A 15208-nucleotide genomic window follows, 5' to 3' on the forward strand; every position below is an offset into this window, starting at 1 on the left:
CACCTCCACCTCCATCTCCACCACCTCCATCTCCACCTCCTCCTCCACCTCCTCCATCTCTGCTCACTCGGTGTGATGGATGTTTAGTGTCCTCCATCTCCACCACCATCCACCTCCTCCATCTCCACCTCCTCCATCTCTGCTCACTCGGTGTGATGGATGGTCAGTGTCCTCCATCTCCACCTCCTCCACCTCCATCTCCACCACCTCCTCCTCCACCTCCTCCACCACCATCCACCACCTCCTCCTCTATCTCCACCTCCTCCTCCATCTCCACCTCTTCCTCCACCTCCTCCACCTCTGCTCACTCGGTGTGATGGATGCTCAATGTCCTCCATCTCCACCACCATCCACCACCTCCATCTCCACCACCTCCATCTCTACCTCCTCCTCCACCTCCTCCTCCACCTCCTCCTCCACCTCCTCCACCTCTGCTCACTCGGTGTGATGGATGCTCAGTGTCCTCCATCTCCACCACCACCACTTCCACCTATACCACCACCACCATCCACCTCCTCCTCCATCTCCACCTCCTCCACCTCTGCTCACTCGGTGTGATGGATGCTCAGTGTCCTCCATCCCCACCTCCTCCACCTCCATCTCCTCCACCTCCATCTCCTCCACCTCCTCCTCCACCTCCTCCTCACCTCCTCCTCCACCTCCTCCTCCATCCCCACCTCCTCCATCCCCACCTCCTCCACCTCCATCTCCACCTCCTCCACCACCACCTCTGCTCACTCGGTGTGATGGATGCTCGGTGTCCTCCATCCCCACCTCCTCCACCTCCATCTCCACCACCTCCTCCTCCACCTCCTCCTCCACCTCCTCCTCCACCTCCTCCTCCATCCCCACCTCCTCCATCCCCACCTCCTCCACCTCCACCTCCTCCACCACCACCTCTGCTCACTCGGTGTGATGGATGCTCAGTGTCCTCCATCCCCACCTCCTCCACCTCCATCTCGACCACCTCCTCCTCCACCTCCTCCACCACCACCTCTGCTCACTCGGTGTGATGGATGCTCAATGTCCTCCATCTCCACCACCACCACCACCTCCACCACCTCCACCACCCACCCACCCACCCACCGGCGTGCCCCCGTCACTCCGCGTCGTACATGCGCAGGGTGTCTTCCAGCTTGCGCCCAACACGCTGGTAGAAGGAAATCTGCTGCTGCAGGTAGGCTCGCACCATGCGCCTGACGTCCCGGAGGCGAGCCTCGTGCAGGTGGTTCACCTCGGCCAGCGTGGCGTAGGCGATGATGTTGCAGCGGTGGCGAACCTCGCTCACCTCGCTCGGCTCCAGCTTGCCCTCGTCGCACAGACGCTGCGACTCACGCACTTTGGTGAGGGCTCCTGTGAAGGGACGGGCGGGGGTGGTGGTGGTGGTGGTGGATGAGTGTGTGCATGGTGGTGGTGGTGGTGATGGATGAGTGTGTGCATGGTGGTGGTGGTGGTGATGGATGAGTGTGTGCATGGTGGTGGTGGTGGTGATGGATGAGTGTGTGCATGGTGGTGGTGGTGGTGATGGATGAGTGTGTGCATGGTGGTGGTGGTGGTGGTGGATGAGTGTGTGCATGGTGGTGGTGGTGGTGGTGGATGAGTGTGTGCATGGTGGTGGTGGTGATGGTGATGGATGAGTGTGTGCATGGTGGTGGGTGGTGGTGGTGGTGGGTGGGTGGGTGGTGGTGGGTGGTGGTGGGTGGTGGTGATGGGTGGTGGTGGTGGTGAAGGGTGGGTGGTGGTGGGTGGTGGGTGAGTGTGTGCATGGTGGTGGTGGTGGTGATGGATGAGTGTGTGCATGGTGGTGGTGGTGGTGGTGATGGATGAGTGTGTGCATGGTGGTGGTGATGGGTGGTGGTGGGTGGGTGGGTGGTGGTGGGTGGTGGTGGGTGGTGGTGATGGGTGGTGGTGGTGGTGAAGGGTGGGTGGTGGTGGTGGTGGTGGATGAGTGTGTGCATGGTGGTGGTGGTGGTGGTGATGGATGAGTGTGTGCATGGTGGTGGTGGTGGTGGTGATGGATGAGTGTGTGCATGGTGGTGGTGGTGGTGGTGATGGATGAGTGTGTGCATGGTGGTGGTGATGGGTGGTGGTGGGTGGGTGGGTGGTGGTGGGTGGTGGTGGGTGGTGGTGATGGGTGGTGGTGGTGGTGAAGGGTGGGTGGTGGTGGTGGTGGTGGATGAGTGTGTGCATGGTGGTGGTGGTGGTGATGGATGAGTGTGTGCATGGTGGTGGTGGTGGTGGTGATGGATGAGTGTGTGCATGGTGGTGGTGGTGGTGGTGATGGATGAGTGTGTGCATGGTGGTTGTGGTGGTGGTGATGGATGAGTGTGTGCATGGTGGTGGTGGTGGTGGTGGGTGGGGGGTGGTAGTGATGGTGGTGGGTGGTGGGTGAGTGTGTGCATGGTGGTGGTGGTGGTGGGTGGTGGTGGTGGTGGGTGGTGGTGGTGGTAATGGTGATGGTGATGGATGAGTGTGTGCATGGTGGTGGTGGTGGTGATGGGTGGTGGTGGTGGTGGGTGGGTGGGTGATGGTGGGTGGTGGTGGGTGGTGGTGGTGGTGGTAATGGTGATGGTGGTGGTGATGGGTGGTGGTGGTGGTGGGTGGTGGCAGTGATGGTGATATGGGTGGTGGGTGAGTGTGTGCATGGTGGTGGTAGGTGGGTCGGTGGTGGTGGGTGGTGGTGGGTGGTGGTGGGTGGGTGGTGGTGGTGGTGGTGATGGGTGAGTGGGTGGATGGTGGTGGTAGGTGGGTCGGTGGTGGTGGTGGGTGGGTGGTGGGTCGGTGGGTGATGGTGGTGGGTGGGTGGTGGTGGGTGGGTGGTGGTGGGTGGGTGGTGGTGGGTGGGTGGTGGGTCGGTGGGTGATGGTGATGGGCGATGGTGGTGGGTGGGTGGTGGTGGGTGGGTGGTGGTGGGTGGGTGGTGGTGGGGGGTCGGTGGGGGGGGTCGGTGTGGGGTCGGTGGGTGGGTCGGTGAGTGAGTGATGGGTGGGTGATGGTGATGGGTGGGTGGTGGTGGGTGGGTGGTGGTGGTGGTGATGGGTGGGTGGTGGTGGTGGGTGGGTGATGGTGATGGGTGGGAGGTGGTGGGTGGGTGGTGGTGATGGGTGGGTGGTGGTGGTGGGTGGGTGATGGTGATGGGTGGGAGGTGGTGGGTGGGTGGTGGTGATGGGTGGGTGGTGGTGGTGGGTGGTGGTGGTGGTGATGGGTGGGTGGTGGTGGGTGGGTGATGGTGATGGGTGGGTGGTGGTGGTGGTGGTGATGGGTGGGTGATGGTGATGGGTGGGTGGTGGTGGTGGGTGGGTGGGTGGTGGTGGGTGGTGGTGGTGGGGAGAGGAAAGGGTGATCATGACGGGGGGTTGGAAGCGGAGACTAACACCCACTACCCGTGTCTCTCTCCCCCCGTGTCTCTCTCCCCCCGTGTCTCTCTCCCCCCGTGTCTCTCTCCCCCCGTGTCTTTCTCCCCCTGTGTCTCTCTCTCCCCATGTCTCTCTCCCCCCGTGTCTCTCTCCCCCCGTGTCTCTCTCCCCCCGTGTCTTTCTCCCCCTGTGTCTCTCTCTCCCCGTGTCTCTCTCTCCCCGTGTCTCTCCCCCCGTGTCTCTCCCCCCGTGTCTCTCTCCCCCCGTGTCTCTCTCTCCCCGTGTCTCTCTCTCCCCGTGTCTCTCCCCCGGTCTCTCCCCCCGTGTCTCTCTCCCCCCGTGTCTCTCTCTCCCCCGTGTCTCTCTCTCCCCGTGTCTCTCTCCCCCCCGTGTCTCTCCCCCCCGTGTCTCTCTCCCCCCGTGTCTCTCTCTCCCCGTGTCTCTCCCCCCGTGTCTCTCTCCCCCCGTGTCTCTCTCCCCCCCGTGTCTCTCTCCCCCCGTGTCTCTCTCCCCCCGTGTTTCTCTCCCCCCGTGTCTCTCTCCCCGCGTGTCTCTCTCTCCCCGTGTCTCTCTCCCCCGTGTCTCTCTCCCCGCGTGTCTCTCTCTCCCCGTGTCTCTCTCCCCCCGTGTCTCTCTCTCCCCGTGTCTCTCTCCCCCCCGTGTCTCTCCCCCCGTGTCTCTCTCCCCCCGTGTCTCTCTCTCCCCGTGTCTGTCCCCCCGTGTCTCTCTCCCCCCGTGTCTCTCTCCCCCCGTGTTTCTCTCCCCCCGTGTCTCTCTCCCCGCGTGTCTCTCTCTCCCCGTGTCTCTCTCCCCCCGTGTCTCTCTCCCCGCGTGTCTCTCTCTCCCCGTGTCTCTCTCCCCCCGTGTCTCTCTCCCCCCGTGTCTCTCTCCCCCCGTGTCTCTCTCTCCCCGTGTCTCTCTCTCCCCGTGTCTCTCTCCCCCCCGTGTCTCTCCCCCCGTGTCTCTCTCCCCCCGTGTTTCTCTCCCCCCGTGTCTCTCTCCCCCCGTGTCTCTCTCCCCCCGTGTCTCTCTCCCCGCGTGTCTCTCTCCCCCCGTGTCTCTCTCTCCCCGTGTCTCTCCCCGCGTGTCTCTCTCTCCCCGTGTCTCTCTCCCCCCGTGTCTCTCTCTCCCCGTGTCTCTCTCCCCGTGTCTCTCTCCCCCCGTGTCTCTCTCCCCCCGTGTCTCTCTCCCCCCGTGTCTCTCTCCCCCCGTGTCTCTCTCTCCGTGTCTCTCTCTCCCCGTGTCTCTCTCCCCCCCGTGTCTCTCCCCCCGTGTCTCTCTCCCCCCGTGTCTCTCTCCCCCCGTGTCTCTCTCCCCGCGTGTCTCTCTCTCCCCGTGTCTCTCTCCCCCGTGTTTCTCTCCCCCCGTGTCTCTCTCCCCCCGTGTCTCTCTCCCCCCGTGTCTCTCTCCCCCCGTGTCTCTCTCCCCGTGTCTCTCTCCCCCCGTGTTTCTCTCCCCCCGTGTCTCTCTCCCCCCCGTGTCTCTCTCCCCCCGTGTCTCTCTCCCCGCGTGTCTCTCTCTCCCCGTGTCTCTCTCCCCCCGTGTCTCTCTCCCCCCGTGTCTCTCTCCCCCCGTGTCTCTCTCCCCCCGTGTCTCTCTCCCCGTGTCTCTCTCCCCCCGTGTTTCTCTCCCCCCGTGTCTCTCTCCCCCCGTGTCTCTCTCCCCCCGTGTCTCTCTCCCCGTGTCTCTCTCCCCCCGTGTTTCTCTCCCCCCGTGTCTCTCTCCCCCCGTGTCTCTCTCCCCCCGTGTCTCTCTCCCCGCGTGTCTCTCTCCCCGTGTCTCTCTCCCCCCGTGTTTCTCTCCCCCCGTGTCTCTCTCCCCCCGTGTCTCTCTCCCCCCGTGTCTCTCTCCCCGTGTCTCTCTCCCCCCGTGTTTTTCTCCCCCCGTGTCTCTCTCCCCCCGTATCTCTCTCCCCCCGTGTCTCTCTCCCCCGTGTCTCTCTCTCCCCGTGTCTCTCTCTCCCCCCGTGTCTCTCTCCCCCCCTGTCTCTCTCCCCGTGTCTCTCTCTCTCTCTCCCCTTGTCTCTCTCTCTCTCCCCGTGTCTCTCTCTCCCCGTGTCTCTCTCCCCCCGTGTCTCTCTCCCCCCGTGTCTCTCTCTCCCCGTGTCTCTCTCCCCCTCGTGTCTCTCCCCCCGTGTCTCTCTCCCCCCGTGTTTCTCTCCCCCCGTGTCTCTCTCCCCCCGTGTCTCTCTCCCCCCGTGTCTCTCTCCCCGCGTGTCTCTCTCTCCCCGTGTCTCTCTCCCCCCGTGTCTCTCTCCCCCCGTGTCTCTCTCCCCCCGTGTCTCTCTCCCCCGTGTCTCTCTCCCCTGTCTCCCCGTGTCTCTCTCCCCCCGTGTCTCTCTCCCCCCGTGTCTCTCTCCCCCCGTGTCTCTCTCCCCCCGTGTCTCTCTCCCCCGTGTCTCTCTCCCCCCGTGTTTCTCTCCCCCGTGTCTCTCTCCCCCCGTGTCTCTCTCCCCCCGTGTCTCTCTCCCCGCGTGTCTCTCTCCCCCGTGTCTCTCTCCCCCCGTGTCTCTCTCCCCCCGTGTCTCTCTCCCCCCGTGTCTCTCTCCCCCGTGTCTCTCTCCCCCGTGTCTCTCTCCCCCCGTGTCTCTCTCTCCCCCGTGTCTCTCTCCCCCCGTGTCTCTCTCCCCCGTGTCTCTCTCCCCCCGTGTCTCTCTCCCCGTGTCTCTCTCCCCCCGTGTCTCTCTCCCCCCGTGTCTCTCTCCCCCCGTGTCTCTCTCCCCCCTGTCTCTCTCCCCGTGTCTCTCTCCCCCCGTGTCTCTCTCCCCCCGTGTCTCTCTCTCCCCGTGTCTCTCTCCCCCCCGTGTCTCTCTCCCCCCGTGTCTCTCTCCCCCCGTGTCTCTCTCCCCCCGTGTCTCTCTCCCCCCGTGTCTCTCCTCCCCCCGTGTCTCTCTCCCCCCGTGTCTCTCTCCCCCCGTGTCTCTCTCCCCCCGTGTCTCTCTCTCCGTGTCTCTCTCTCCCGTGTCTCTCTCCCCCCGTGTCTCTCTCCCCCCGTGTCTCTCTCCCCCGTGTCTCTCTCCCCCCGTGTTCTCTCTCCCCCCGTGTCTCTCTCCCCCCGTGTCTCTCTCCCCGCGTGTCTCTCTCTCCCCGTGTCTCTCTCCCCCCGTGTTTCTCTCCCCCCGTGTCTCTCTCCCCCCGTGTCTCTCTCCCCCCGTGTCTCTCTCCCCCGTGTCTCTCTCCCCCCGTGTTTCTCTCCCCCCGTGTCTCTCTCCCCCCGTGTCTCTCTCCCCCCGTGTCTCTCTCCCCCGTGTCTCTCTCCCCCCGTGTTTCTCTCCCCCCGTGTCTCTCTCCCCCCGTGTCTCTCTCCCCCCGTGTCTCTCTCCCCGCGTGTCTCTCTCTCCCCGTGTCTCTCTCCCCCCGTGTCTCTCTCCCCCCGTGTCTCTCTCCCCCGTATCTCTCTCCCCCCGTGTCTCTCTCCCCGTGTCTCTCTCCCCCCGTGTTTCTCTCCCCCCGTGTCTCTCTCTCCCCGTGTCTCTCTCCCCCCGTGTCTCTCTCCCCCCGTGTCTCTCTCCCCCCGTATCTCTCTCCCCCCGTGTCTCTCTCCCCGTGTCTCTCTCCCCCCGTGTTTTCTCCCCCCGTGTCTCTCTCCCCCCGTATCTCTCTCCCCCCGTGTCTCTCTCCCCCCGTGTCTCTCTCTCCCCGTGTCTCTCTCTCCCCCCGTGTCTCTCTCCCCCCTGTATCTCTCCCCCCGTGTCTCTCTCCCCCCGTGTCTCTCTCCCCCCGTGTCTCTCTCCCCCCGTGTCTCTCCCCCCGTGTCTCTCTCTCCCCGTGTCTCTCTCTCCCCGTGTCTCTCTCTCTCTCTCCCCTTGTCTCTCTCTCTCTCCCCGTGTTTCTCTCTCCCCGTGTCTCTCTCCCCCCGTGTCTCTCTCCCCCCGTGTCTCTCTCTCCCCGTGTCTCTCTCCCCCTCGTGTCTCTCCCCCCGTGTCTCTCTCCCCCCGTGTTTCTCTCCCCCCGTGTCTCTCTCCCCCCGTGTCTCTCTCCCCCCGTGTCTCTCTCCCCCCGTGTCTCTCTCCCCCTGTGTCTCTCTCCCCGTGTCTCTCTCCCCCCGTGTTTCTCTCCCCCCGTGTCTCTCTCCCCCCGTGTCTCTCTCCCCCCGTGTCTCTCTCCCCGTGTCTCTCTCCCCCCGTGTTTCTCTCCCCCCGTGTCTCTCTCCCCCCGTGTCTCTCTCCCCCCATGTCTCTCTCCCCGCGTGTCTCTCTCTCCCCGTGTCTCTCTCCCCCCGTGTCTCTCTGTATCTCTCCCCCCGTGTCTCTCTCCCCCCGTGTCTCTCTCCCACCGTGTCTCTCTCCCCCCGTGTCTCTCCCCCCCGTGTCTCTCTCTCCCCGTGTCTCTCTCTCCCCGTGTCTCTCTCTCTCTCTCCCCTTGTCTCTCTCTCTCTCCCCGTGTTTCTCTCTCCCCGTGTCTCTCTCCCCCCGTGTCTCTCTCCCCCCGTGTCTCTCTCTCCCCGTGTCTCTCTCCCCCTCGTGTCTCTCCCCCCGTGTCTCTCTCCCCCCGTGTTTCTCTCCCCCCGTGTCTCTCTCCCCCCGTGTCTCTCTCCCCCCGTGTCTCTCTCCCCCCGTGTCTCTCTCCCCCTGTGTCTCTCTCCCCGTGTCTCTCTCCCCCCGTGTTTCTCTCCCCCCGTGTCTCTCTCCCCCCGTGTCTCTCTCCCCCCGTGTCTCTCTCCCCGTGTCTCTCTCCCCCCGTGTTTCTCTCCCCCCGTGTCTCTCTCCCCCCGTGTCTCTCTCCCCCCATGTCTCTCTCCCCGCGTGTCTCTCTCTCCCCGTGTCTCTCTCCCCCCGTGTCTCTCTCCCCCCGTGTCTCTCTCCCCCCGTGTCTCTCTCCCCCGTATCTCTCTCCCCCCGTGTCTCTCTCCCCGTGTCTCTCTCCCCCCGTGTCTCTCTCCCCCCATGTCTCTCTCCCCGCGTGTCTCTCTCCCCCGTATCTCTCTCCCCCCGTGTCTCTCTCCCCCCGTGTCTCTCTCTCCCCGTGTCTCTCTCTCCCCCCGTGTCTCTCTCCCCCCCTGTCTCTCTCCCCCCGTGTCTCTCTCCCCCCGTGTCTCTCTCCCCCCGTGTCTCTCTCCCCCCGTGTCTCTCTCCCCCCGTGTCTCTCCCCCCCGTGTCTCTCTCTCCCCGTGTCTCTCTCTCCCCGTGTCTCTCTCTCTCTCCCCTTGTCTCTCTCTCTCTCCCCGTGTCTCTCCCCGCCCGTGTCTCTCTCTCCCTCCCCGTGTCTCTCTCTCTCCCCGTGTCTCTCTCTCTCTAACCGTGTCTCTCCCGCCCGTGTCTCTCTCTCCCAGTGTCTCTCTCTCTCTCTCTTTCCCCGTGTCTCTCTCTCTCTCCCCGTGTCTCTCTCTCTCTCCCCGTGTCTCTCTATCTCTCCCTGTGTCTCTCTCTCTCCCCCCGTGTCTCTCCCCCCGTGTCTCTCCCCCGTGTCTTTCCCCCCGTGTCTCTCCCCCCGTGTCTCTCTCCCCCCGTGTCTCTCTCCCCCCGTATCTCTCTCCCCCCGTGTCTCTCCCCCCGTGTCTCTCCCCCCGTGTTTCTCCCCCCGTGTCTCTCCCCCCCCGTGTCTCCCCCCTCCGTGTCTCTCTCCCCCCGTGTCTCTCTCCCCCCGTGTCTGTCTCTCCCCGTATCTCTCTCCCCCCGTGTCTCTCTCCCCCCGTGTCTCTCTCCCCCCGTGTCTCTCTCCCCCCGTGTCTGTCTCTCCCCGTATCTCTCTCCCCCTGTGTCTCTCTCCCCCCGTGTCTCTCTCTCCCCGTGTCTCTCCCCCCCCGTGTCTCTCTCTCCCCGTGTCTCTCTCCCCCCGTGTCTCTCTCTCCCCCCGTGTCTCTCTCTCACCGTGTCTCTCTCCCCCCGTGTCTCTCTCTCCCCGTGTCTCTCTCCCACCGTGTCTCTCTCTCCCCCCCGTGTCTCTCTCTCCCTGTGTCTCTCTCCGCCCCATGTCTCTCTCCCCCCGTGTCTCTCTCCCCCCGTGTCTCTCTCCGCCCCGTGTCTCTCTCCCCCCGTGTCTCTCTCCCCCTGTGTCTCTCTCTCCCCGTGTCTCTCTCCCCCCGTGTCTCTCTCTCCCCGTGTCCCTCTCCCCCCGTGTCTCTCTCTCTCTCTCCCCCCGTCTCTCTCCCCCCCGTGTCTCTCTCCCCCCGTGTCTCTCTCCCCCCGTGTCTCTCTCCCCCCGTATCTCTCTCTCCCCGTGTCTCTCTCCCCCTGTGTCTCTCTCCCCCCGTGTCTCTCTCTCCCCGTGTCTCTCTCCCCCCGTGTCTCTCTCTCCCCGTGTCTCTCTCCCCCCGTGTCTCTCTCTCCCCCCGTGTCTCTCTCTCACCGTGTCTCTCTCCCCCCGTGTCTCTCTCTCCCCGTGTCTCTCTCTCCCCCCCGTGTCTCTCTCTCCCTGTGTCTCTCTCCGCCCCGTGTCTCTCTCCCCCCGTGTCTCTCTCCCCCCGTGTCTCTCTCCGCCCCGTGTCTCTCTCCCCCCGTGTCTCTCTCTCCCCGTGTCTCTCTCCCCCCGTGTCTCTCTCTCCCCGTGTCTCTCTCCCCCCGTGTCTCTCTCTCCCCCCGTCTCTCTCCCCCCCGTGTCTCTCTCCCCCCGTGTCTCTCTCCCCCCCGTGTCTCTCTCCACCCCCGTGTCTCTCTCTCCCCGTGTCTCTCTCCCCCCGTGTCTCTCTCCTCCCGTGTCTCTCTCCCCCCGTGTCTCTCTCTCCCTCCGTGTCTCTCTCTCCCCGTGTCTCTCTCCCCCCGTGTCTCTCTCCCCCCGTGTCTCTCTCTCCCCCCGTGTCTCTCTCCCCCCGTGTCTCTCCCCCCGTGTCTCCCCCCCCGTGTCTCCCCCCCCGTGTCTCTCTCCCCCCGTGTCTCTCCCCCCCGTGTCTCTCCCCCCGTGTCTCCACCCCCCGTGTCTCTCTCCCCGTGTCTCCCCCCCCGTGTCTCCCCCCCCGTGTCTCTCTCCCCCCGTGTCTCTCCCCCCCGTGTCTCTCCCCCCGTGTCTCCACCCCCCGTGTCTCTCTCCCCGTGTCTCTCCCCCCGTGTCTCTCCCCCCGTGTCTCTCCCCCCGTGTCTCTCCCCCCGTGTCTCTCCCCCCCCGTGTCTCTCCCCCCCGTGTCTCTCCCCCCATGTCTCCACCCCCGTGTCTCTCCCCCCGTGTCTCTCCCCCCGTGTCTCTCCCCCCGTGTCTCTCCCCCGTGTCTCTCCCCCCCGTGTCTCTCCCCCCCGTGTCTCTCCCCCCGTGTCTCTCCCCCCCGTGTCTCTCCCCCCCGTGTCTCTCCCCCCGTGTCTCTCCCCCCCGTGTCTCCCGTACCCTTCATCACGTGAATGATGTCCGGGAAGTTGGCCAGCAGGCCCTGGTAGAGGCCAAGCACATCCAGCATGGGCTGCAGATCGTAGGCCGGCTGCTCCGAGAACAGATCCCCTATAGCGACGTAGGTGTCTCCCGTGTGACTTAGAGCGTAGTTCAGTGGATCGGTACCCCTAGGAGACACACAGAGACACACACAGAGACACACACACAGAGACACACACACAGTGACACACACAGATCCCCTATAGCTACGTAGGTGTCTCCCGTGTGACTTAGAGCGTAGTTCAGTGGATCGGTACCCCTAGGAGACACACACAAACACACACAGAGACACACAGAGACACAGAGACACACAGAGACACACACAGAAACACACACACAGTGAGACACACTCAGATCCCCTATAGCTACGTAGGTGTCTCCCGTGTGACTTAGAGCGTAGATCAGTGGATCGGTACCCCTAGGAGACACACACAGACACACACAGAGACACAGAGACACACACAGAGACACACACACAGTGAGACACACACAGATCCCCTATAGCTATGTAGGTGTCTCCCGTGTGACTTAGAGCGTAGTTCAGTGGATCGGTACCCCTAGGAGACACACAGAGAGACACACAGAGACACACAGAGACACAGAGACACACACAGAGACACACACACAGTGAGACACACTCAGATCCCCTATAGCTACGTAGGTGTCTCCCGTGTGACTTAGAGCGTAGTTCAGTGGATCGGTACCCCTAGGAGACACACACAGACACACACAGAGACACAGAGACACACACAGAGACACACACACAGTGAGACACACTCAGATCCCCTATAGCGACGTAGGTGTCTCCCGTGTGACTTAGAGCGTAGTTCAGTGGATCGGTACCCCTAGGAGACACACACAAACACACACAGAGACACACAGAGACACACACAGAGACACACACACAGTGAGACACACTCAGATTCCCTATAGCTACGTAGGTGTCTCCCGTGTGACTTAGAGCGTAGTTCAGTGGATCGGTACCCCTAGGAGACACACACAGAGACACACAGAGACACAGACACAGAGACACACACAGAGACACACACACAGTGAGACACACTCAGATCCCCTATAGCTACGTAGGTGTCTCCCGTGTGACTTAGAGCGTAGTTCAGTGGATCGGTACCCCTAGGAGACACACAGAGACACACACAGAGACACACAGAGACACACACAGAAACACAGAGACACACACAGAGACACACACACACAGTGAGACACACACAGAGACACACAGGTCCCCTATAGCGACGTAGGTGTCTCCCGTGTGACTTAGAGCGTAGTTCAGTGGATCATTAACCCTAGGAGACACACAGAGACACACACAGAGACACAGAGACACACACAGAGACACACAGACACACACAGACAGTGACACACACACACACACACAGATCCCCTATAGCTACGTAGGTGTCTCCCGTTTGACTTAGAGCGTAGTTCAGTGGATCGGTACCCCTAGGAGACACACACAGACACACACAGAGACACACAGAGAGACACACACAGTGAGAGAACAACAACAACAACCGCCATTCGCCACTAAGTGGCGGTGACGTCACCACGACGCTTGTGCCAGGCCATGTGCACCCTGAGGCCACATGAAGTGTCGAACACCCGCTGGCAGGAGGTCACGGGGCAGACCCAGGTGCCATGGGTCGACTGACCGAGATGACTGGCTGATGCACCACCTGTGCCCCCTACTGTGCCAACCTGCTGTGCTTTAGCCGCCCGGCGCTCCCTCGTTGTTGTGAGCGTCGCTCCTCCGCCCTCCGTTGTTGTTGGAGGGCGACTGCCTCCAACTGCCCAGTAGCATCCTTCACGAGCCTCCTCCACAGAGGCCGATCTTGACACCGCTGGTACCGGTCATCGGCAAGTCCACTCAGCTCCACGTCCTCCTGTACCACATCACTCCATCTCTTCTCTAGACCATGCCGCGCCCGTTTAGCCCCCTCAATCCGGCCGAACAAAAGCTGTTTAGGCATGTGGTGGCTGGGCATGCGGGCTACATGACCCAGCCAACGCAGCCTTGCCTGCCGGAGGAGCTCACCGATGGGACCTTGCCCAGATCTTTCAAGGATTTGTGAGCTCCTCACACAATCCAGCCTTGTTAAACTCAGGATTGATCATACGCAGGCCAGCTTAAATGTTTCCAACCGGCGAAGATGTTCCATTAGGGGGGTCCACGTTTCGCAAGCGTAGAGAAGGGAGGGAATGACTGTGGCAGAGAAGACCCGAAGCTTCGTGCGGAGCGACAGATCAGGTAGCTTCCACACAGCGTTACGCAACCGATGAAAAGATATTGCCGCTCGACTGATTCGGAGTGAGACCTCTACTGTTAAACTGGAGCCGGTCATAAGCACACTGCCCAGGTATGGGAAACTCTCCACTCTCTCCACAACTGCCCCATCACCGATTGGGGGGTGGAGTGCCCAATGGTACAAAATACCCAGGCAGGTGCTTAGTTTTGGTGGGGCTGATGGTAAGGCCCCACCTCTTAGTGGCACGCTCCAGTCTCAGCAGCAGCGTCTCCAACTCCTCCTCTGAATGAGCAGCTATTACCAAATCATCAGCATACATAACGTGGTTGAGCGATAGGGAGCCATCCCTTGACCGCACCCGGGCATCGATCAGCCTCCCATTGTATCTGTACCAGATGGAAATTCCTCCGGTAAAGCTACTGAAGGCTTCACGAACTACGCGGTCGAAGTAGATGTTAAATAATGTGGGAGCCAGAGGACATCCCTGTCGCACCCCAAGGTTTACAGGGAATGGCTCTGACTCCCGGCCACGTAGTTTTACCCGGGCCAGCTCACCATCATGAACGTCCTTAATGATCGTCAGCAGAGGGTCAGGGACTCCGAAAGCACGAAGAACAACCCAGAGCCCAGGCCTACTGATGGTATCATAGGCCTTGACCAGGTCAATGAAGCAGAGACGTAGGTCTTGCTGGAATTCCCTACACCTCTCCTGTAGCAGACGGACAGAAAATATGGCATCTGTGCAGGACCACCCTTTCCTGAAACCGCATTGGGGCTCCACAAGCCTCTCCTCAGTGTGCCTAGCAAGGCGATGTTGAATAATCCTTGCCAGGACCTTTCCCGGCAAACTGAGGAGTGAGATGCCCCTGTAGTTGTTACAGTCAGTGCGGTCCCCCTTCTTAAAGAGGGGGACCACCAGGGCATCCTTCCAATCCTGCGGAACCCGTCCAGTGGCCCAGACTGTTGTTATGATGTCATAGAGGGCAGTCTGTGCACAAACACCACCCTCCCTCAGAATTTCGCTTGGGAGATCATCTCTGCCCGCTGCCTTTCCTGGTCTCAGACTCCGGATCACCTTCAGTACTTCCTCAACAGATGGCACCTCAGCCAGCCACTCACGGGGGGTGACTCCCTCCTCCAATATTTGAGGCACCGCAGCCTCAGCAGGGTCATCCCCACTTTGTCCCATGATGTTTTCCAGGCTGAGGGATTCCCCCTCCCCCAGGACCTCACAAAAATGCTCAGCAAATCTGCAAACCAGTTCCTGGGGGTTAGAGATTGGATCACCGTTCTTTCCCCTAATGACGGTAATAGGTGTGGCGCTGCAGGTTACTTTTTGATGAAGTTAAATAGGGATTTGTGATCGCGGGCCATTGAGGCAGACTCCATCTCCTCAGCAACCCGCGACCACCACCCATCCTTGCAGCGCCTCACTGCTCTCCGAACCTCCGAGTGAAGGCTGCGGTAAACCTCCTCATTTTCTGACGTGGGATGCTGTAGACGATTAGAGTGGGCCTGTCGCTTTTTCTCAACCATCCTGAACACCTCCTCTGTCACCCAGCGTCTCTGGGGAGGTCTGGACCGCGTATCCAAAGCAGCCAATGAAGCTGCATGAGTCACAGTCCTAAACCTCGCCCATTTACCCTCGACATCAGGAGGAGTCGGGGACGATGCCAATCCCAGCCGCAAGCGATGATGAAATTCTCGCTTGCAACTGTCATCAGATAGCTGAGACCAGGCCACCTTGCGGTGGGAATGGGGTCCTGGGGGTACACTCACCACCGGAGTGGAAGAATGGCAGGCGCATCTTTCAGATGACTAGTCGATGGTCAGAGGGCAGATCAGCTCCACGGTAGGTCCTGGTGTCAAGGACATGGGCTCGCATCCGCTGGTCCATCACTGTATTCCAGCAGATGTTCTTGCTTGGACCCGGCATGCATCCATGATGTTGTGAGGATGCGCCGATGCCGGAACAGTGTGTTGGTAATTACAAGCCCATGGGCTGCACAAAAATCTAGCAGCCTCCTACCGTTGTTATTGAGCTGATCTGGCCCATGCCTTCCAATCACTCCAGACCAGGTGCCAGCATCATGACCCACTCGGGCATTAAAGTCACCCAACATGATGACTCTATCCCGAGGGGCCACTTTAGCCAGCACCTGTGACAGGAGGTCTTAGAAGGCATCTGATTCATCGGCGTTGCCTGCATCCCTCCACGGATGTTCGTCTTCGGTGGGGGCATAAGTAACCACGACCACCACTCCTCTCCTCCGGTTGATGGGAAGCCGAGCCC

The 15208-nt window shown here is 61.9% G+C and overlaps 1 protein-coding gene across 1 annotated transcript; it reads right to left on the reverse strand.

Annotated features, from left to right (window-relative positions):
* Nucleotides 1-1085: 1085 nt before the first annotated feature.
* Nucleotides 1086-10807, reverse strand: LOC142923956 (sorting nexin-33-like). The gene is made up of 2 exons (XM_076064984.1): nt 10610-10807; nt 1086-1353 (listed from the first exon to the last, which is right to left on the reverse strand). Exons 1-2 carry the CDS (start codon nt 10677-10679, stop codon nt 1100-1102), a joined length of 324 nt encoding a protein of 107 aa, XP_075921099.1. The 5' UTR covers nt 10680-10807; the 3' UTR covers nt 1086-1099.
* Nucleotides 10808-15208: the final 4401 nt, after the last annotated feature.

The sequence above is a fragment of the Petromyzon marinus genome, unplaced genomic scaffold (assembly GCF_048934315.1).
Source record: "Petromyzon marinus isolate PM22_M1 ecotype Great Lakes invasive population unplaced genomic scaffold, UKy_Petmar_22M1.pri1.0 PM_Scaffold_96, whole genome shotgun sequence".
NCBI classification, from domain to species: Eukaryota; Metazoa; Chordata; class Hyperoartia; order Petromyzontiformes; family Petromyzontidae; genus Petromyzon; species Petromyzon marinus.